Source organism: Salvelinus alpinus, chromosome 10 (genome assembly GCF_045679555.1).
Source record: "Salvelinus alpinus chromosome 10, SLU_Salpinus.1, whole genome shotgun sequence".
In the NCBI taxonomy this organism is placed as follows: Eukaryota; Metazoa; Chordata; class Actinopteri; order Salmoniformes; family Salmonidae; genus Salvelinus; species Salvelinus alpinus.
The window spans coordinates 47,930,554-47,954,744 of NC_092095.1; the positions used below are offsets into that span (position 1 = coordinate 47,930,554).

Genomic DNA, 24,191 nt, shown 5'->3' on the forward strand with positions numbered 1-24,191 from the left:
AAAGTGGTGATCCTAACTGACCTAAGACGGGGCATTTATACTAGGATTAAATGTCAGGAATTGTGAAAAACTGAGTTTAAATGTATTTGGCTAAGGTAAACTTCAGACATCAACTGTATGTTCATAGGGAAAAGTAGGTCTGAAGGTTGATGTTATGGAAATGGCACCTTGATAACTCCAATGCAGGAACTTAACAGCCTACCTTTACTTCATCTTTCATTGCAGTTAACTACTACCAAATCATACCAGACCTTTTTTTTATTCATTAACTCAAGACCATTGTGTAGCCTAAGTAATAAATTATACATTTTGCTCTAATAGAGATTTAATACTTTGGCAACACATTTACTAGCACGAGAGCAGCGATACGCATGGAGGCACTCCAGACAGCAAGAATAGTGGATTATTCTCTTTAGAGTTTGCCGGTGAAATTATCTGAAAGTTTTGTTTGAGTATGTAGACCACACAGTGACGGCAGACAGATGCCGCCTCTGCTGTGCCTAATTACATTTAAAGCCACTCAAAGCCGATAAATCTCTCCTATATGGATACAGCAATTACCGTCCATTCTGTACCCGTTATAAATCAGACCTCCGCACACAATTGCTGCACCACAAACGGCACCCTATTCCCTACATAGCGCACTACTTTGGACCAGGGTGCCATTTGGTACGCAAACGGCTACATTCACACACCTGCAGAGAGGGGAAGAGAGAGGCTAGCGGTGTACTTCTGCATTCTGATAAGAGACAGGGAATATTCCCCTTAGTGAAGAGCTTCTGGGTTCTGTGTGACATTACATGGGAAAAACAAATGACCATCAGAGACAAAGCGATTGGAGGCAATGACGTTTGTTTGGTCACTGAATGTTGTTAAAGTCACAAAGGCACTTGGTACTAGATGTCTCACTACACAGGACCTCTGACCTCTTATTTTTGTACGCCCACCCCTCATCATGTTCTAGCCTTGTAGGGAGCAGTAAATACCACAATCCCAAGATATGAAGGTATGAAGGTGTTGAAAGGCTGTTTCCTGGTTTCCTTGATGAAAAGCAAATAGCTGACCAGGTCTCGTGACATCATCACAGTAGTCCCTCACAAGGCAATGCAGCCATCCCCCGCAGATTCAGGGAGGGAAAGTGCGAGGGAGGCCTTTTCTCCTCATGTTCATTCATTACCAGACTCCTCTGAAATGGCTGTTTAATTAAAAACTGAGGTAATGAACACGACGGGGTGTCTGATTAGCTGCTAATGTTTTTCAAGGAGAAGTGATGGGAGTTTGGCACTCTGCCCTTTAAGAGAGACTAAATGGCACACTGTGCTGTGCCGCATGCGGGTTTGAGAGAGCGTGTGGCAAGCCGCACTACATGGTTAATATAGGGCTGTTGTGTTAGACAAATAAGTGGTGTGTGTGGATGCTGGTTCTGCAAGACATGGTAATTTCTTTGTGTGGTCACAGACCTGAGTTCAAATAGTATTTGTTGTTGAATGACCTGGCGCAATGGCACCAATCGAATAGTCCCAAAAGTGCAAACCCTGCGCATCTGGTACACCAGGCTCAATCTAATACACCTTTGAGAAAATATAAATACTATTTGAACCCAGGTTTATATCCCCAGGAATATGTCCTTCATCCCTTAACCTGTATGACCAGGTTGGGTTGTGGGTGGCATGACTGGCATCTGACTTTGTGTCAGCTGATTATGATAAAAGCTAGGCGTTGTTCGCCACAAATCTGAAATTACCTAGGCTTTTTTGTTTGTAGAATCTGCTCCCGCCTGAGTTCCTCTGGTTGCGTCCAAAATGGCACCCTATTCCCTTTATAGTGCACTACTTTTGGCCAGGGCCCATTTGGGATGCACACCCTGTGTGCTAGACCTCCGAAAGATGTCTGGCTTAAAATGTTCCAACCGGCTTCTTTACAATGTTTGTCATCATCGCAGCCCTTGTCAAGTCTCACCAAGACATACAGAGTAGGCAGTAATCCAACAATGTGTAATGTGCCAACGAGCGAATCGCACGCAAAACGCTTGTGGCTGGTGTAGTTACAATCTCTAAACCCTTTATGTCTTAGATGAAATAATCCCTGCGACAATGCCTCTGCACAACAGAGTCTGAGTTAGAATATATTATAACTAATCAGAGAGTAGAGCTGAATTCAACTATTTATCAACATAATAATCAGAAACTCGGGAATATGGTTTCTAAAGGAACACTACTAGTCTCCATTAAATCTCCCAAAAAACTTTGCCCAAGGTTTTCAAAGTGTTCCAGTGACTTTCTTTCAAGAGTTGAGGAACTGGGTTACAATAGATTCCATACGCCGGTTCCCAAGAATTTATGGTGTAACGTGGCTGGTGCTTTCATCTTGAAAGGCATTCTGTGCAAAGCAAGGCTCAGTGGACACTGTCACTTCAGTCACTACAGTCTCCTTAAAAGCATACACAGTGTTGTCTATTTCCCTGTGATCAAGGGATGCGACCAGTTTCCTATTGAACTCAACTGAGCCGCACTTCCTTCTCTTTGAGCTCTATTCTAGTAGTGTTGATGTCTGGGAACTAGATCAATTATCATTTGTTGTTCTAAACAAGGAGTCTCCAGTTGGTGACATGATATTCAAAATTCCAACTGAAGAACACTACTCTACCATATTCAGCTTCACCCTCAATGCTGATGTAGACAAAAGCATATATTTTTGTCCACGACAAAACGTTACCACTGCTCCCAAATAACTAAGAGCTGAGCAGAGTTTGTACACAATGTAAATAACATTATAATAAATGCTATGTAGCAGACACATTTTCCCAAAGTAACTTACAGTACAGTGAGTGCATACATACATTTTAAGTATGAGGGTGATCAGATTTCAACGTCAGACAACACCAAGACACATTAGGCACCCCCAAGAGTCAATGTTTAATTTGACTGCGGAGTCTAACGCAAAACCTTGGCTATGCCAGCCACGCGGGATACACGAGCTGAAGCGCCGTACCTTCCAGAAGTTGTCCACCTTGCCATAGACCAGCGACTGGTTCTGCCGCTTGACTTCGTCAATGTGGCGGATGTCGCTGGCGTTCAGGTGTTGCTCCACCACAAAGCCCAGGAAGCTGTTGTCTGGCGTGTGGGCTGCAGGGGAAATAAACCACACCATATAACTGTCATTACACAGCTCAACTGGGATCACAATGATTATAGTACTGAAGCTAATTAGTTCACATTCATTCATTTATATACAAAAAAAGGAAAACAAGCCACAAACACAGGCTGTCATTGTACAGTTAATGGGGAACACGATGATTATAGGTGGGTGATGTTAGTTCATTAAAAAAAGCAATTCAATTGCCAGCACCTTATCGCTATGAGATCGGCAAAGGACAACAACTATTTTTCTCTACATTAGTTGATTCATGCATATGCTGTACAGAAACGAGTGAATAGCATGACAATAGGCCTACTGATTAGGCTATCTGTTGTGTTAGTGAAGTAGTCATCTGACTAGAAGTGGAAAGTAAATATGAGGCTTATGTTAACCAATGAACACAGTTCCACATAGAAATGTGAAGTGGTGCGCTGGAGTCTGGCGCAGCAGTAACGCTCCCAAATTCAGACCACACGGAGACGGGTGTTTGAGTCTCGGCTCGGCCAACTGTCTATTCCTTAAATCATTTCTGTGCCCCTCTTGCTCTCCCTCATCTGTATCCACATATGTCCCATCATAAAACAATACAATTATGTAAGGGGATCTCCAGAATAAAAGAGAAGAAAATGTAATTTGTTAACTAAATGTGAATTGATGATTTAACGTTCTATGATTAGAGCCTTAGTATTCCGTTGCTTCATTGCGAAATGGATGGTGGTACTGTAACTATGGAAATGAGCTTGGCAACAGGTCAGAAATGGGCAACGGCACATACAGAGATATGAAAATTAAGACAATGCAAGACTCGGATAGTGCAAATTATTTAAAGAATGGGGGCTTCCGTGACCCCCCAAAAATCGAATTGAAATAAAACTAGGTTGGGTCCCAAAGCCCACATGGCAGTATACTTTTGACCAATACCCTGTATGCTGGTCCTATGGGGCCTGGTCAAAAGTAGTGCACTATATAGGGTAAGGGGTGCTATTTGGGATGCTTCTCATCCTGACTCTCTGGGCTTTGCTTGATGGACTTGGACCATCTGAAGTGTATCCCTTACAGACCTACACTACATTCTCTGCTTCTAGAAAGGGGAGGGGAGAGTTTTAGGCTACGTGTTCCTTCTCCATCAGGCCTGTTAAGTTGTTGCATGAAGCCGTTTGTGGAAGTGATTTAATATACGGTCCTCGAGGGAGTTTACTGCTATTTTAGAGCCATTGCAGAGCGCCAGTAAATTGTGTGCAGAGACGACGTGTTGGGGGAAAAATTCACGGCCGCCACACAATGTGGTGATAATGGAGGCTGGCCTCCCTCCGAGCCGACTGAGAAGGAGGAAAAGTGGGTGAGAGAGGGAGCTGCCGTCAGCCTCTACGGCCCAGGTGGGAAAGGGATGTGTTAGGACAACACGAGTTAAATCTTTCAACACAGCAGAGAGCATTCCTCAATACGAGCGGGGATGTGCACTGCATGCTCCCCCTCCTCTCACCCCGATTGCCATGTAGGGAAGACGGCGATGTCATCTACAAAATAGCTTCCAATACTCAGCAAACTGGATACAGTCTATCACAGTGCCATCCGTTTTGTTACCAAAGCCCCTTATACCACCCACCACTGCGACCTGTATGCTCTAGTCGGCTGGCCCTCGCTACATAAGTCTATGATAGGTAAAGCGCCGCCTTATCTCAGCTCACTGGTCACGATAACAACACCCACCCGTAGCACACGCCCCAGCAAGTATATCTCACTGGTCATCCCCAAAGCCAACACCTCCTTTGGCCGCCTTTCCTTCCAGTTCTCTGCTGGCAGTGACTGGAACGAATTGCAAAAATCGCTGAAGCTGGAGACTTATATTTCCCTCACTAACTTTAAACATCAGCTATCTGAGCAGCTAACCGATCGCTGCAGCTGTACATAGTCCATCTGTAAATTACCCACCCAATCTACCTACCTCATCCCCATACTGATTTTATTTACTTTCTGCTCTTTTGCACACCAATATCTCTACTTGCACATCATCATCTGCTCATTTATCACTCCAGTGTTAATCTGCTAAATTGTAATTACTTCGCTACCATGGCCTATTTATTGCCTACCTCCGCCATTTGCACACACTGTATATAGACTTTCTTTTTTTTCTATTGTGTTATTGAATGTACGCTTGTTTATTCCATGTGTAACTCTGTGTTGTTGTTTGTGTCGCACTGCTTTACTTTATCTTGGCCAGGTTGCAGTTGTAAATGAGAACTTGTTCTCAACTAGTTTACCTGGTTAAATAAAGGTGAAATAAAAATAAAAAACATACAAAAAAACGTAGGGTGCGTCTGAAATGGCCCCCTATTAAAGATGTTGTGCACTACTTTTGACCAGGGTCTGTGGCACCCTATTCCCTATATAGTGCACAACTTTTGATTAGAGGTCTGGGGGGGGGGCACTAGTGCACTAAAGGGAATAGCTAAAGGGAATAGGGCACCAACCCCCCTGTAGTTAGATACCTATTCCAAAACCTTCCTTTACTGTTACATGTGACAGATCCTGTGTAAAAAAAGAATAACTGTACAAATCATTTCCCCAAATAATAATAGCGCTGGGGAGAAGGAAACGGGAGGCCTCTGTCATCACTCAGTGTATAAGTGGACGTGACAGTCTGCAGAAAAGGTTTGTGGGCCCAGCTGGACTATGCCAAGATGCCAGGCCAGTCGACTTCAATCAGCCGGCCAAAACAAGGCACACATCCGGGCTCGGCACTTCATAGCAGGCAAACCATGCATAATGTAATTTGGGTAATTTTGTGGAAGTCATAAAAGGTAATTGGAAAACGTCTTGCACTCAAGCTGACTGGATACGGTCAGAAACGCAGCAGGAGACTTTGTTCCGGTTCCGTTGGCATGCATTGAAATGCGTGGCTTCTTTTGCAAAATAACTATAAATTAACAGACTTATTTTCAAATAATTTGATGACCCCCGGATTAAGGGATGCCACCAAAGGTTTTATAAAAAAAACAACTGGGGGGGGGTTCTACTAAGCTATATGGAATTGCTTTAAGGTCATACCAAGGATCATTTTGCTATTTTATTGGGAATCTTTAGATCCCATGAAGTATAAAAAAAAACATTGGAATTTGTCCTTACTGCTATTAGCCCATAGAAACGCATTGAATAGCATTCACTAAATGGAACCACAGTCACCCCAAAAAATCTAAAGGAAGTTTGTTCAGAAGTGTCCGTCCTATATCTGAGAGATATAACAAAGATCAGGAATAAAAATTTTTTGGGGACATGCATTTGACCGCTTATTCTTGCCATTAAACTATCCCCATATATACACTAAACAAAAATATAAACGCAACATGCACCAATTTCAACGATTTTACTGATTTACAGTTCATGTACAGTCGTGGCCAAAAGTTTTGAGAATGACACAAATATAAATTTTCACAAAGTCTGCTGCCTCAGTTTGTATGATGGCAATTTGCATATACTCCAGAATGGTATGAAGTGATCAGATGAATTGCAAAGTCCCTCTTTGCCATGCAAATGAACTGAATCCTCAAAAAACATTTCCACTGTATTTCAGCCCTGCCACAAAAGGACCAGCTGACATCATGTCAGTGATTCTCTCGTTAACACAGGTGTGAGTGTTGACGAGAACAAGGCTGGAGATCACTCTGTCATGCTGATTGAGTTCGAATAACAGACTGGAAGCTTCAAAAGGAGGGTGGTGCTTGGAATCATTGTTCTTCCTCTGTCAACCATGGTTACCTGCAAGGAAACACGTCCCGTCATCATTGCTTGCACAAAAAGGGCTTCACAGGCAAGGATATTGCTACCAGTAAGATTGCACCTAAATCAACCATTTATCGGATCATCAAGAACTTCAAGGAGAGCGGTTCAATTGTTGTGAAGGAGGCTTCAGGGCACCCAAGAAAGTCCAGCAAGCGTCAGGACCGTCTCCTAAAGTTGATTCAGCTGCGGGATCCGGGCACCACCAGTACAGAGCTTGCTCAGGAATGGCAGCAGGCAGGTGTGAGTGCATCTGCATGCACAGTGAGGCGAAGACTTTTGGAGGATGGCCTGGTGTCAAGAAGGGCAGCAAAGAAGCCACTTCTCTCCAGGAAAAACATCAGGAACAGACTGATATTCTGCAAAAGGTACAGGGATTGGACTGCTGAGGACTGGGTTAAAGTCATTTTCTCTGATGAATCCCCTTTCCGATTGTTTGGGGCATCCGGAAAAAAGCTTGTACGGAGAAGACAAGGTGAGCGCTACCATCAGTCCTGTGTCATGCCAACAGTAAACATCTCAAGACATCAGTCAGGAAGTTAAAGCTTGGTCGCAAATGGGTCTTCCAAATGGACAATGACCCCAAGCACACTTCCAAAGTTGTGGCAAAATGGCTTAAGGACAACAAAGTCAAGGTATTGGAGTGGCCATCACAAAGCTCTGACCTCAATCCTAGAGAACATGTGTGGGCAGAACTGAAAAAGCGTGTGCGAGCAAGGAGGCCTGCAAACCTGACTCAGTTACACCAGCTCTGTCAGGAGGAATGGGCCAAAACTTATTGTGGGAAGCTTGTGGAAGGCTACCCGAAACATTTGACCCAAGTTAAACAATTTAAAGGCAATGCTACCAAATACTAATTGAGTGTATGTAAACTTCTGACCCACTGGAAATGTGATGAAAGAAATAAAAGCTGAAACAAATAATTCTCTCTACTATTATTCTGACATTTCACATTCTTAAAACAAAGTGGTGATCCTAACTGACCTAAAACAGGGAATTTTTACAAGGATTAAATGTCAGGAATTGTGAAAAACTGAGTTTAAATGTATTTGGCTAAGGTGTATGTAAACTTCTGACTTCAACTGTCTCTACATCTATCGATCCATATGGTACTGGATCTGACCCCGTATATAGTATTCTTACTTCCTTTACTGTCCTCTTCTTTTTTTTTTTTTTTTATCTTTTTTTTTTCTTCTACCTTCTATTTTTAGTATTACATTGTTATTGATTATTGCATTGTTGGGGTTAGAGCTTGCAAGAAAAGCATTTCACTGTAACTTGAAAAACTTGAAGTTGTGGGATGGAAATTAATCTTAAGCACCTTCTGATTATGAGCTGTCACTCCACACTGGTTGCCTCCATACCTTGCATAAGGGACAGAAAGAAGAAGGAAAAAAAAGAAAACATCCTGCTTAATGAACAACCCTCACTAACTACCATAGGGTTGTTGTACACACACACACACGGCCCCACCACATGCACACTCTCAGTAAGCCAGCATGTTGTCCATTCATTAGCGTTGTCAGGGAGGGGTGTAAAGGGGATGGAATGCACAAGGCTCAGTTAAGTCATCACCAGGGCTTATGTGTATCGAGAGAGAGAGAGAGAGAGAGAGAGAGAGAGAGAGAGAGAGAGAGAGAGACACACTCAGAGACAGAGCGATAGACAGACAGAGAGAGACAGAGACCCCCTGACTCAGCACTTTGTATCCCATTGAGGAGGAAATGCTAAATTAATGCAAACAGCCAAGCAGGCCCAGCCCAGAGCAGCACTGGCACAAAGGATAAGGCTGAACCTGTTGTTCTTAGAGATGAGCACTCACATTATTTGGCAGGTATCTTCTCTCTCTCTTTATCTCTATCACTACATCTTTTATTATCGCACTCTCCGTCCGTCTCTCCCTCACTCTCCGTGTCCCCCTCACTTGCTGTGTATAGTGGACTACTTTTTACCAGGGCCCATAGGACCAGCTCATAGGGTATAGGATGGAATAGGCTGGAATTTGGGATGACTCTCTGGGCTTTACTCGATGGACTTGGCCCCTCTGGTTTATGCTTATAAAATAATGCAACCGTTCCTAATCAAAGGAGGGGTAGGGAAAGCAGCCGGTGCCCTCATTCTGTAGCATCCCATTTCACTGGGTCCTTATCGTAGCTCCTGGCCAAGGAAGGATGACTACTTCACAGCTGTCATCTGGCCATAATTCATCATAATCAGATGTTTATTTCTGCCTGAATTTTTAAATGGCAAAAAAGGAAAACACCATCTGCTTGATAAGAAATTTAAGAAAGTGCACTGAGGCCATATGCGTTTCTGTGTGGCTTGTTGAATGTGAAATTGAAAGATGTTGAAATTGAAAGACCAAAAATTATAGCGTGAAATGCAATTATATTCTGCATAGGTTTTGATAGGCCTTAAAGTGAAATTCAGGTGTCTTTTACGCCTGCTACGTTAGGTTAATCTACTCTAGACTAAATGCACGCCCCTTCAAATCTCCTCTGCTTCTGCATTTCCCCTGCTTGTTTGTTTTCATTTAGGTAATTTCAGTTCAGTGTTTTTCCTGAGGTGGAAGAGCAGATTTAAAATGAAAAGGGGAAAAGTAGCAAAGGCAAAAAAGGAAATAACCATCTGCTTGATAAGAAATTTAAGAAAGTGCACTGAGGCCATATGCTTTTCTGTAGGGCTTAATGAATGTTAAATTGAAAGATGTTGAAAATGAAAGACAAAAAATTCTAGCATGAAATTCTATTCTGCATAAGTTTTGATAGACCTTAATGTGCAATTATATTAAAAAGACAAATTGGCTGAACATACAGAGACAGCTTTTGATCTACAAAGACAATTTCAGTTCGACATTTAGTTTCCCTATTCAGAACTTGTGGAACATTATTAAGATTATAAACACTGAACTGAAATTACCTAAATGAAAACAAACAAGCAGGGGAAATGCAGAAGCAGAGGTTTGAAGGGGCGTGCATTTAGTCTAGAGTAGATTAATATAACATAGCAGGTGTAAAAGACACACCTGAAACTACATCCCCTACATACTGGTCTTGACAAGAAGAAAAACAATAACTGGTCGGGGAGGTTCTCTTCGGCACTGTTCAATCCAGTAAATGTGGAGGAGTTGTTAAGATGGAGTGCCTCCTTGTTAATGTCCAAAAGCGGAAGTCGCGTCACAGGCTCTCTTGACATTTCCCCTGAAAACGGAACATCCGGGTTGTTGGGGACTCGGCAGAGGCTAAGAAGAGATAAACATCACTGTAATCAACTTCAGCATTTTACAGGGGGGAGTTTCCCTCTGACAACAGCCGGGATGTGTTCATTAGGGCACGCAACAAATATTTTTATTCACGCTTTGCAATGGAAAACGGAAATTAAGGTTTCTTGTTGGACAAGTCCAGGAATAGCAGTCCTTGTTTTAGTTAGTTTTCTTACATTTGGCACCTGGTAAACCCGACCCAGGGCTGGTCTTCCGAAGACAAACAGAGAAGACTGGACTAGACGGGGAGGGCTAGTCCTGGGGACCTTGGCTGAAGACCTCTAAATGCTCCATTGCGCTGTGCTCCTGTGCCCATATTCACAAAGCCCCTCAGAGTAGGAGTACTGATCTAGGATCAGGTCCCCTGTGTCCATAAAATCTTATTAAATATGATCTAAAAGATAAAAGAAAAAACTGATTCTAGATCAGCAGTCCTACTCTGAAATGCTTGATGCATACGGCCCCTGATACCTGTCCCTGTGAGCTCTGACAGATGAGACAGACAAAGTAGAGTTGGGAATTTCCCCTAACTTAAGTTAAATCTCTAGAATACTGCAGTGTCATCTCAGGAGTTGGGTATGGAATACATCAAACCATGGACAGTGGGTGGTGTATACACGTCAATGCATTTCCCACATCAAAGGGCTCTGCTCGGATTCTCCGCACCTTAGCACACATGCACTCACCCATGCACGCACGCACACACACTCACGCACACACATCACAAACGCTGCTACCAGACTCTTATTATACTGCTCAATTTATACACTTTCCCCCCATCCCCCCCTTCCCCAATACACGTGTAAATAATAAATTGTGCCTTCCTGTATTATACTTATGCTAAAATTGTATTCTATTCTACTGCCATTTGAGTTTGTATTCTTATCTTTTATTATTTCTTATTGTTGTATCATTGTCGAGAAGGAACCTGCCAGTAAGCATTTTGCTGGACGACGTATACCATACGTATCCCGTACATACGACTAATAACACAACACTTGAAACTTACGATAGTTTTGGTTTGTTCTTAGAACTTTAAACCATATGAAGTGCTCACTCCTAGAACTCACATATCCGTCCCAAATGGCACCCTATTGCAGTGCACTACTTTTGACCAGAGCCTTGTCAGACATAGTGCACTATATAGGAAATAGGGTCAACAGTAGTGCATTATATAGGGAATGGGATGCCATATGGGACGGGCCTATACATTAGTCCACTTGGAAATGGACTTGCATGTGTTTGTGTCTGCCAGCCCTGGGCAGGTGATGGAAGCCAAGAGCCAGAGTAACAGAACAGCCAGGCTAAGCCATGTACCAGCTGGAGCAAGAGCAGGGGAAACATTTGCTCACTGAAGGGGGTGTGTTAATCCCTTTGCCTGTTTATAACTGTACAGATGGATGGCCGGGGATAGATGTAGGAGAGTGTTCCAGCGGACCCCTCAAACACACACACACACACACACACACACACACACACTATTCAGGCCAGTGAAACAGGACCCTTGAAGGGCCTGCTCAGGCCCTTGGTGTAGTTGGTCAGTCACACATTCGCCAACTGGGAGGGCATCGTGCAGAAAGAATCTCTTTCCCGTGTGAACAGGGAGTGTGACTGGTTCCAAACCAATCATCAAATCTCACTACAGACAATGAATAACCTGCATGTACCAGCTGGCTTCATTTGCGTGATAGAAAAAGTATCACATTTGTCAGATATGTACACGGAACAAAAATATAAACGCAACATGCAACAATTAACAATTTTACTGAGTTGCAGTTCAAATAAGGAAATCAGTCAATTGAAATCAATTCATTAGGCCGTCATTGTAAATAAGAATTTGTTCTTAACGAATTTTCCTAGTTAAATAATGGCTAAATAAACATAGATGGAATTCACATGACGGGGAATACAGACATGCATCTGTTGGTCACAGATACCTTGCAAAAAAGGTAGGGGTGTGGATCAGAAAACCAGTCAGTATCTGGTGTGACCATTTGCCTCATGCAGCGTGACATCTCTTTCGCATAGAGTTGACCAGGCTGTTGATTGTGGCTGTGGAGTATTGTACCCCTCCTCTTCAATGACTGTGCGAAGTTGCTGGATATTGTCGGGAACTGGAACACTCTGACGTACACGTCGATCCTGAGAATCCCAAAAATGCTCAATGGGTGACATCTCTGGTGATTATGCAGGCCATGGAAGAACTGGGACATTTTCAGCTTCCAGGAATTGTGTACAGACATGGGGCTGTGCATTATCATGCTGAAACATGAGGTGATGGAGGCATCTCTGTGCACTAAAATTGCCATCAGTAAAATGCAAATGTATTTGCTGTCCGTAGCTTATGCCTGCCCAACTATAACCCCACCACCATGGAGCACTGTGTTCACAACCTGACATCAGCAAACCGCTCACCCACACAACACCATACACGCTGTCTGCCATCTGTCCGGTACAGTTGAAACCAGGATTCATCTGTGAAGAGCACACTTCTCCAGTGTGCCAGTGGCCATCGAAGGTGAGCATTTGCCCACTTAAGTCAGTTACGACGCCAAACTGCAGTCAGGTCAAGACCCTGGTGAGGACGACGAGCACGCAGATGAGCTTCCCTGAGATGGTTTCTGACAGTTTGTGCAGAAATTCTTTGGTTGTGCAAACCCACAGTTTTATCAGCTGTCTGGGTGACTGGTCTCAGGCGATCCCGCAGGTGAAGAAGCCGGATGTGGAGGTCCTGGACTGGCGTGGTTACACGTGGTCTGCGGTTGTGAGACCAGTTAGACATACTGGCAAATTCTCGACCCAAATTATGGTAGAGAAATGAACATTTAATTCTCTGGCAACAGGTCTGGTGGACATTCCTGCAGTGAGCATAACAATTGCACACTCCCTCAAAACTTCAGACATCTTTGGCATTGTGTTGTGTGCCAAAATTGCACATTTTGGAGTGGCCTTTTATTGTCAGCATAAAGGGGCACCTGTGTAACGATCATGCTGTTTATTTAGCGTCTTGATACGACATACCTGTAGGGTTGTAAAAATTCCGGGAACTTTTAATAAATTCCCTGCTTTTCCAGAAATCCTGGTTGGAGTATTTCAGACTTTCTGCATATTCCCTCCTGATTCTGGGAAAACCTCCAACCGGGATTTCGGGAAAACCAGGGAGTTTATTGAAAATTCCTGGATATTTGCAATCAGGGACTGATTTAGACCTGGGACACCAGGTGTCTGCAATTCATTATCAGGTAGAACAGAAAACCAGAAGGCGCTGGACCCCTGGTTTAGCGCATCACACGTGTTAATTAACTACAATGACCATAATCCATTGCACATCTACTTGTCCTGTCTGTTTCTTTTAGCCTGCTAAGGAAGAGAGAACAATGCGCGACGGTGAGGGGGAATATAGAGGGCAGCTGTTGCAACGCGCGGTATCTCTACCTGAAAATACATGATCTAAGTGATTTATGACTACTGAATACCAACTATCAAAGGGTGCCTTATTTACATTGAAGAACTACAAAACTGCATAAGCAGCTTTATAGAGATGACTTAGAATGAAAAATAAAGTCATCAAATAAAGCAAATATAATATACACAACTGATATATTTTATTAAAGTAATGTTAATAAATGATGGCTAACAAGTGATGGGCAGTCACTACTATAATGGGACTTTCATTGTTTTATCCTGTGTTGTTACAGCATTCAACCCACATAATGCATAGTACATTTAATATAAAAGAAATTATATTGAAATCGAAATCAAAAACAGTGATTATTTTTTGAATAATTGAACCGAAACCGAACAGACCTCAAAAAGCACTAATCGCTCAGCACTATTGTGAACTGATTTAATCTTACTATTATATACATGGGAACGAAACAAAGACAATAGTAACTTATAAGGTTGTCAGAATGTACTCTTTCCTGAGACAGAGACTAAAGGACTTTCCTTTTGTTTTATTGCGTACAACAACAACACCAGAGGATGAAGAACAAGTTATATAGCTGGCTATAGTAACTGTTCAGTACAAGCCTGGGACTAGAGTCTGTACCTAGCCGGAAGCAGAGAAACAATTCTAGATGTGAACATGTTGTTATGGTTTTGGAGAGGAGAACAACATTGGAAATGTTCCATGGCTAACCTGGTTCCTAAAATATCTGTTTGTGCTGTCTTGATAACTCCTGTCAGGCGAGACAAGACAGCACAAACAGATCTGGGCGATCAGAGCCCTTTCCCTCTCCTGTCTCATTGGCCAGAGCCCTTTCCCTCTCCTGTCTCATTGGCCAGAGCGCTTTCTCCTGTCTCATCGCTTTCCCTCGTCTACACTCTTTATCCAGTGATTTATGCAAGACTACTTAATGGTAATGAATGGAACCCAAGACTAGGATTGATTTCCCCGTGGCGCCTTCTTTGTCTTAATGTCCTCTGTTACATCTTAGTCTTCGGATGGAAGGAAATCCAACCCTCAGAGTTAACATATTGAAAATACAAGTTTTGTTTATTCAAGCCCCATTGTTGTTGTTGTTACACAACTACAAGTGTGAGATACAGTGACTTCCCCTAAGCCTGGAAAGAGAGCTGTAATGACAGGATATAAAACAATACGCTGAGGATAAGGTGAATGTTTCTCCATAGGCAAGAGAAGGGGACACAACATGCCCAATGCACCGAAACAAATCTGTGTTTCATTTCGACCCATGGTGTAACCGACGTGCGTTTGATTAGTTACAGATATCATCTAACCCTCGCAGCTAGTAAACTGGATGACATGAAAAGACCTGTGTTGTATGAGAATGGCATACTCTATCCGCAACATAAAGGGTCTATTGAGGCTGGTCTGCTATTCCAGCCTGACGTCGGCCAAACCACTGAAACTGAGACCGGAGAAGGGTATTCATTCATTCTGTGTAACATTTTACTTTCCATCAGCCATGGGGAAAAGGTTAAAACCCCTTGGGGTGGTGGAGTCTCCCTCCCCACCCCTGGGTCGTGTTCATTAGGGCATGTAACAGAAAACTTTACGTGTTTTGCAACGGAAAACAAAAATGTGTGTGTCTTATTGGGCTCCCGAGTGGCGCAGCGGTCTAAGGCACTGCATCTCAGTGCTTGAGGCGTCACTACAGACACCCTGGTTCGAATCCAGGTTGTATCTCAACCAGCCATGACTGGGAGTCCCATAGGGCGGAGCACAATTGGCCCACCGTGTTTGGCCGGTGTAGGCCGTCATTGTAAATAAGAATTTGTTCTTAACTGACTTGCCTAGTTAAATAAAGATTAAATGTAAAAACGTTTTTTCTTTTTCTTGGATGAGTACAGGTTGCCCCTCACTGTTTTAGACCATTTTCTTCCATTTGGTGCCTTATGAACATTCCCTGTCATTAGGTGGGAGTAGGGTGAAGTTGTCCCTAGACGCTGATCTTGGGTCAGTTTTGAATTTCTCCCACTAAATGGTTAAGGTTAGGATTGGGGAGGAGAAGCTGATCCTAGATCTGCACGCCAGAACCATGAGGTGGTACTTACGGAACATGGTGTTGAACTGCTGGGGGTTGAGGTTCCACTTGCCCCAGGGGGTCTTGTGGCCCTTGGATTGAGCATAGTGGGCGTGGTTGAACTCGGGCTCTGTGCCGAAGGAATCCAAAACCCGCAGCATACACCTGTCACACACCACATTATAGTGTTAGCATACATCTGTAATACACACCGCATTATAGCATTAATACACACTTCCAGCTGTATGCCTCAACCACTAATAAATGGTTAATGAATTACATGATGCATATATTTTCCACACCTTCAGCATGGTCACAGATAGTATACAAAGCACAGAGAGAGCTTCCTACTGATCAGACTGGAACAGTAAAGGTTACACATCATGACTAATTAGAGGACCAGAGAAAGGATGTCATGTGGAATGGAATGACACATTCATGACCTTTTCTCTCTCGCTTTCTCTCAGTCCCTCTCTGTCAGCCCCTCCCCTCTCAGTCTTTAGCTTTCTCTCTCTCTCTCCATCTATCTAGCTCTCTCTCTTTCAGTCACCCTCTCTCAGTCCCTATCTTTCAGTCTCCCTGACACATACTTTTTCAGATAATAAGTCACCCCCCCACCAAAAAAAAAATGTCCAAAGCCTAAAAATAAACACCTGGCTATGCTTCACCACTATTCCTTTCCATCTTTAATCCTTCTGGACAGAGCCCAACATACTCATCTGATTGACCCATGGCGGGGTGGTGGTGTAATAATGAGTATTAATCAAATTGATGAGGAGCCAGGAGTATCAGAGGGGCCGGCTAAGCTCAGTCTGGGAGCCCAGGCAAGGCCACTCCTGACCAGGCAGATGTTTCGCAGATGGTGGGTGGGTGTGTGTGCATGCGTGAGAAAGAGAGAGAGAAAGACAGTGTGAGTGTGTGTGTTCTCAAGATGCTCAGGAAATATGGGAAATGGATTCACAATGAGGAAACTTAAGACTAGTGAGACTAGAGCCACAGCATGCAAATCTCTTTGTTTTTGAGACACTTGGGTATTGTCAGGCGCAGTACAACATTCTTAGGAGATGATGAGAGAGAAAGAGAGATTCAGGTGAAATACTCTTTCAAATGAGATTGTCGTAGACTGGAGACAAAGGTTGTAATTCAAACATTGTTCAGATCAGTGGCAAGGAGTACAAAACTGTCGCCTTTAAGATATCAGTCATGTGTTTATAATGATTTCCATGTAGTATTGAGAATTAGACAAACTGAAATGATAGCGTATTATAGCCAGCAAATAATGATTACAGTTGATACGATGACTGAAGCAAGCATTGGTTTTCTGCAGTGAGAGTGTGTAAGAGAGATAGACCAATACATAGATCGATACAGAAAGAGAGAGAAAGACCGAGTGAATGTGTGTATGTGACTGTATGCGAGTGAGTGAGTGAGTGAGTGAGTGAGTGAGTGAGTGAGTGAGTGTGTGTGTGTGTGTGTGTGTGTGTGTGTGTGTGCGACTGCCTGTGTGCGACTGCCTGCGTGCGACTGCCTGCGTGCGACTGCCTGCGTGCGACTGCCTGCGTGAGACTGCCTGCGTGAGACTGCCTGCGTGCGACTGCCTGCGTGAGACTGCCTGCGTGCGACTGCCTGCGTGCGACTGCCTGCGTGCGACTGCCTGCGTGCGACTGCCTGCGTGCGTGCGTGCCTGCTTGCATGTGTGTGTGCGCGAGAGGGAAGAAGAGTGACAGGACAGGAGAGGCGGCTGCCCTCATTAAATTCTAAAACCACTAATACTGCTGAGCCGATCACTGGAATTCTCCCTACAGTCCTTTCACTGCCCTGAACAACCACACTCACTTCCACTTTGGCCTTGGAACACAATCCTCGCTCTCAAATTCTCTTCCCTCTTGAGACTCAAGATTGCTCCCTAATGGCACCCTATTCCCTATATAGTGCAGTGCACTACTTTTGACAAGAGTCCAATAGGGCTTTGGTCAAAACTAGTGCACTACAGTGAGCTCCAAAAGTATTGGGACAGTGATACATGTGTTGTTGTTTTGGCTCCTGTACTCCAGCACTTTGGATTTGAAATGATACAATGACTATGAGGTTTTATTGTAAATAAGAATAGAATACATTTTTTAACACTTCTATATTCCTGTGGATGCTACCATGATTATTTTGTGCCCAATAGAAATTAATGGTAAATAATGTATTGTGTCATTTTGGAGTCACTTTTATTGTAAATAAGAATATAATATGTTTCTGAACACTTCTACATTAATGTGGATGTTACGATGATTATGGATAGTCCTGAACGAATCTTGAATAATGATGAGTGGAAAAGTTAAGACGCATAAATATCATACTCCCCCAAAAATGCTAACCTCCTCTGTTATTGTAATGGTGAGAGGTTAGAATGTCTTGGGGGTATGATATTTGTGCGTCTGTAACTTTCTCACTCATCATTATTCACGATTCATTCAGGACGATCCGTAATCATGGTAGCATCCACATTAATGTAGAATTGTTCTATATTAGAAGCTGTTCTGAAGAGGCTGGAAAATGAAAGACACTTAATGATGCAGTCCAGGATCTTAAGCACGACAAATTTGTAACATTTACGAATTGGATTTGTAACATATTATAGGAATTGCAAAAAATAACATATCATACGTAATGAATCACATAGTACACAATTGGATGATGTAGTACACCAAAAAAAATAGGGACCCGTTTTGGCTCGTGAGCACCACTTTCAAAACAACTGGCTGAAATTCTACAAAAGTTCTGGAGCATCACTTTAAGTGGGGAGGTAAAGAGCTGGATAGACAAGGAGGAGGAAGGAGAGGACATATGTAAGAAGAACATAAACAAGACAGGATTAGATAACTATGGGCGAGACCAAAACAGTTCCACGACGTGACTCGTCAGCTTAAAAATCTAAAATGCACATTCAACAGAAGTTTTGTCTGAAGTTACAGTAAAACAGTGGCATCTTATAACCTTCCAGGAAGTGCACATCACAAAATCAACACGGAATGAAGTGGCCAAATGTAAATGTCTTCACCAATATGTATAACGAGGAATTAATCAATGCACTCATGAAAATGCCAGCTGGATCCTGCATTACGACCACACCGTCTGTAAAAAGGTTGAGTCTGTGTCCCAAACGGCTCCCTATTCCCTAAATAGCGCATTACTTTTGACCAAGGGCCTTGGTCAAAACAAATGCATATTATAGGGAATAGAGCGCCGTTTGGGATGCAGTCCCAGTCAATTTCCTCAGAGCAAGATGAAACAGGATGCAAATCCAAAACCAACAAAAAGTGTTGACACGAGAAAGGAAATCTTGGGGCTATTAGCGAACCTGACTTATTGTTCTCACAAGGCGGTTCTCGTAACAACCTCCAACCACACCGATGGGCTACATCAGAGGAACAATACCACAAGGCGCCAGTTCAGAATGTCCTATCAGTGGAGCAAAAGTGCGTTCGGGCACACACACACGCACACAAACGTGCACACACGCACAATAGAGAGAGGGCAGAAAGCAGACACAACCATGACCACTGCTCCATTAAGAGTTAAGACCTTGACCTGATGTTCCCCTGGAAACGGCCTACCTTCATGACGTCAAACGATTGAGCTCAGACATAATGCAATTTCAGCCCAGTGAGAGAGAACAGTTTGATGGCAGCCATTGAAACAGAGGTGGTTCTCATGATAGTGAGCTTGCTTGATGAGTAACCTTGCATGAGACCTGAAGACTTTTGTTAGCTTGAAAAAAATAGGGGCTTACAGAAGAAAAACTCATCCACCCATACAGGCAGGAGGAGCAGGCCCACCTCGGTCTGGTCTGCATGGCCCCCCGAATCTGATCTGGGGTCCCGTGTGACTCAATTGGTAGAGCATGGAGCTTGCAATGCCAGGGTTGTGGGTCCAATCCCCACAAGGGACCAGTATGAGAAAAAAGTATGAGAAAAAAGTATGAAAATGTATGTACCCACTACTGTAAGTTTCTCTGGATAAGAGCATCTACTAAAATGTAAATCCAGCCTGGGTTTCAGCCTTCTCATTCAGATGCTAATGAGTGTGTAAATCACATCTGGTCCCCCCCCTCTGTGCCTGGATCTTTGTCACCTGAATAGCTACCCCACCAGGTATCAAATGAGCTGCAAGAAATAGGCCTCTTTTAACCCCGCCAACCTCTCTCCGTTGCTCTCCAATCAGTAAATGAGCATTGGGCGAACACTCTGACAACGTGCCACAGCAAGGCTTGGCATCCTACAGGGAGGGACACAGCCTCGGGAGACTCAGAGGGACACAGACAAAGAGCCTGACACTGTTACCACTTCCCAATTAGTCAAAGCAGCAAGGAGGATGCGGATTCCAAAGAGACCTCATCAAGTGACACAGACGTAAACGAGGATACTAGGAAACTCATTGGATACAAAAACTAGGATGTTCATATTTGAACTAAGACATTTTATGACGACTCAGATAGATCTCCATCTAACTAAATTAACAACATCACACATGCTCCCGAGTGGCGCAGCGGTCTAAGGTACTGCATCTCAGTGCTAGAGGCATCACTACAGACCCTGGTTAGATTCCAGGCTGTATCACAACCGTCCGTGATTGGGAGTCCCATAGGGCTGCGCACAATTGGTCCAGCGTCTTCCGGGCTAGGGTTTGGCCGGGTTAGGCCGTCATTGTAAATAAAAATGTGTTCTTAACTGACGTGTCTAGTTAAATAAAGGTTCAATAAAATTTAAAAAATAAGAAAACATCACACGTCCCAGCCCATAACTTATGGATGACATGGGTGTGTATAAATACTATCACACACACACACACACACACACACACACACACACACACACACACACACACACACACACACACACACACACACACACACACACACACACACACACACACACACACACACACACACAGAGGAGATATGGAGTACTTACTGATAGTGGACCCAGGAGGGCCCCAGTGTCTTCTTGAACTGGGTCAGGCCCACAATGTCAATGTAGATGAGCTCCACCACCTTGTCCCCCTGGGTGGGGCAGCTGGACTTGTTCCCCATCACTCTCCTCATGATCCTGCACGAGGAGAGGGAGTGGGCTTAATTAGGACCCACAGGGTGTATCTGAAATGGCACCATAATCCTCTATATAGTTCACTACTTTTGACCAGGGCTCTGGGGTTCAGAACAGTTTTAAATTCACTGTAACATGGACAATAACGTTGTATTGTAATATATTAAAAAAAGAGAGCAACAACAACATGTAAACACACAACAAACAAAGAGAAGAAAGCTATGGATTGTTTACACATAGTAAACCCCTCTTATTAACCTTTTGTCAATAGGGGGTGCTGTTAGCACTATTTTTTTTGACATTGCCAAATTAAACTGCCTAGTAGTCAATTCTTGCTCGTACAATATGCATATTATTGTTATTATTGGATAGAAAACACTCTCTAGTTTCTATAACCGTTGGAATTATGTCTCTGAGTGGTACAGAACTCTATCTACAGCACTTTTCCTGACAGGGAGTGAGATTTCAGAAATCTTGGCCTCTGGTCCCAGGTCAGTTTTAATGTCCCTGTGAATGCTATGAGGATACAAACACTGCCTACACCTTCCTCTAGATGTCAGTAAGTGGTGACAATTTGAATGGAGTCGATTGCGCAATCAGGGCCCGTATAAAACACAAAAGACCGGAAGTAGCTTTCCTTTGGACCCTGCGCTCGACGCGAGAAGGACGTTGGACCGACCTCTTTCCAAGCCTTGGTTTAGCCAGTAATATATCGCCGGTCATGTTTTTACTTGTTATAGGTGTTAAAAACATCATAAGGTAGTTAATTTAAACCGTTTTATAGCAATTTATATCCGTTTAGTGCGATTTTGAGGCATTTATTTGTGACACCCTTCCATGAGCTGGGCACGTTTCCTGTACATACCGAACGTTATTGGCCATTTCGACGGGACAAGAGGACATCTTTCGACCAAAAGACGATTAGACCCAAGAAAGGATACATTGCCCAAGATACTGATGGAAGAACAGCTCACAGTAAGAACTATTTATGATGATAAATCGCTGTTCTGTTGAAAAATTTTAAACGCATATGTCGCCATTTTGTTATGTGTAGCTTCGCTTGGCGGACCCGGTATTGCACAGTAAGGATAATTTTACTAATGTAAGTCAGCGATTGCATTAAGAACTAATTTGTCTTTCGATTCCTGTCAACCCTGTATTTTTTAGTCAAGTTTATGATTAGCTATCGATTAGACTAGATCACTCTCAAATATAGCGCCCGACATTTTCAGGCGAGTTTTGCTACTATTCTCATTGTATAACCACGTTTTTTTGTGGCTAAATATGCACATGTTCGAACAAACTCTATATGTATGTTGTAATATGATGTTACAGGACTGTCATCGGAAGAATTCTGAGAAGGTTAGTGAAAAAATTTATATATTTTGGTGATCATAACGTTATCGCTCCCCTTGCCTTGGATTCATGCTGGGGTAACGTTTGCACATGTGGTATGCTAATATAACGATTTATTGTGTTTTCGCTGTAAAACGCTTAGAAAATCTGAAATATTGTCTGAATTCACAAGATCTGTGTCTTTCCATTGCTATGCTTTGTCTATTTTTATGAAATGTTTTATGATGAGTAAATTGGTAATACACGTTGCTCTCTGTATTTATTCTAGTCGAGTTGTGATGGTGGGTGCAATTGTAAACTATGATTTCTACCTGAAATATGCACATTTTTCTAACAAAAACTATCCTATACAATAAATATGTTATCAGACTGTCATCTGATGAGGTTTTTTCTTGGTTAGTGGCTATCAATATCTTTATTTGGCCGAATTGGTGATAGCTACTGGTGGACAAAGAAAAATGGTGTCTTTTGCTAACGTGGTTAGCTAATAGATTTACATATTGTGTCTTCCCTGTAAAACATTTTAAAAATCAGAAATGATTACTGGATTCACAAGAAGTGGATCTTTCATCTGGTATCTTGGACTTGTGATTGAATGATATTTAGATGCTACTATTTACTTGTGACGCTATGCTAGCTATGCTATTCAGCTTTTTTACTGGTGGGGGGTGGGGGGTGCTCCCGGATCCGGGTTTCTGACTCGGTAGAAGTTAAACAACTGGCGCCGAAGAACATGGCTGACGTTTTACATTCTCCCAACAAATTGTGCAATCTTGTTATTTTTTTGGCGTAACAAAAAAAAAAAAAAACGTATTACGTACATAATGTTACTGCTACCGTCTCTTACGACCGAAAATAACTTCTGGACATCAGAAAATCGATTACTCACCGCGGACTGGAAGAAAAAGACTCGTTTTCCTTTAACGAGTCCGACGAGAAGGATATCCTGCTTTCACTGGAACAGGCCCAGATCCACGCCTTTTGCGTGAAGAAAAGACGCCAGAAAAGGGGACATAGATCGGGGATCCTTCTGAGAATCCGGAGGCGAGCGAGTAAACTCCCAATGCTTTACATTCTCCTTGCTAACGTGTAATCGTTAGAAAATAAAATTGATGACCTACTATTAAGATTATCCTACCAACGGGACATTAAAAACTGTAACATCTTATGTTTCACCAAGACGTGGCTGAAAGTAAAAACTCACAATATAGAGCTGGCGGGATTTTCCATGCAACGGCAGAACAGAGACGCTACCTCTGGTGTCTTTTTGTCAATAACAGCTGGTGCGCGATGTCTAATATTAAAGAAGCTGTCGACCACACTATCTACCAAGAGAGTTCTCATCTGATTTATTTGTAGCCGTCTATTTACCACCACAAAGCGAAACTGGCACTAAGACCGCTCTCAACCAACTCTTTAAGGCCATAAGCAAAGAAGAAAATGATCACACAGAAGCGGCGCTCCTAGTGGCCGGGGACTTTAACGCAGGCAAACTTAAATCAGTTTTACCAAATGTTTACCAGCATGTGCAACCAGAAAAAAAAAAATCCTAGACCACCTTTACTCCACACAGAGAGATGCATACAAAGCTCTCCCCCACCCTCCATTTGGCAAATTGGACCACAATTCTATCCTCCTGATAACTGCTTACAAGCAAAAACTAAAGCAGGAAGTACCAGTGACTCGCTCAATACGTAAGTGTTCAGATGACGCGGATGCTACACTACAGGACTGTTTTGCTAGCACAGACTGGAATTCATCCAATGGCATTGAGGAATACACCACCTCAGTCATCGGCTTCATCAATAAGTGCATTGATGACGTCGTCCCCACAGTGACTGTACGTATGGATTACAGGCAACATCCGCAAGGAGCATTACACTAATCCGGACGCTTATAAGAAATCCCGCTATGCCCTCAGACAAACCATCAAACAGGCAAAGCGTCAATACAGGATTAAGATTGAATCCTAATACACTGGCTCTGACGCTCGTCGGATGTGGCAGGGCTTGAAACCTATTACGCACTACAAAGGGAAACCCAGATGCGAGCTGCCCAGTGACGCGAGCCTACCAG

At 43.1% G+C, this 24,191-nt stretch overlaps 2 protein-coding genes across 2 annotated transcripts in view; both read right to left on the reverse strand.

Moving 5' to 3' along the window:
* Nucleotides 1-24,191, reverse strand: part of LOC139532128 (tubulin beta-4B chain-like) — a 394,248-nt gene that overhangs the window by 259,240 nt on the left and 110,817 nt on the right. The window lies entirely within an intron of this gene.
* LOC139532126 (alpha-1,6-mannosylglycoprotein 6-beta-N-acetylglucosaminyltransferase A-like) overlaps nucleotides 1-24,191 on the reverse strand; it is an 89,984-nt gene that overhangs the window by 23,856 nt on the left and 41,937 nt on the right. The window contains exons 8-10 of the mRNA XM_071329317.1: nucleotides 20,628-20,762; nucleotides 15,698-15,831; nucleotides 2,992-3,125 (exon numbers count right to left, since the gene is read on the reverse strand). Coding sequence (XP_071185418.1) covers nucleotides 2,992-3,125; nucleotides 15,698-15,831; nucleotides 20,628-20,762 — 403 coding nt within the window. The remainder of the gene's footprint in view (nucleotides 1-2,991; nucleotides 3,126-15,697; nucleotides 15,832-20,627; nucleotides 20,763-24,191) is intronic.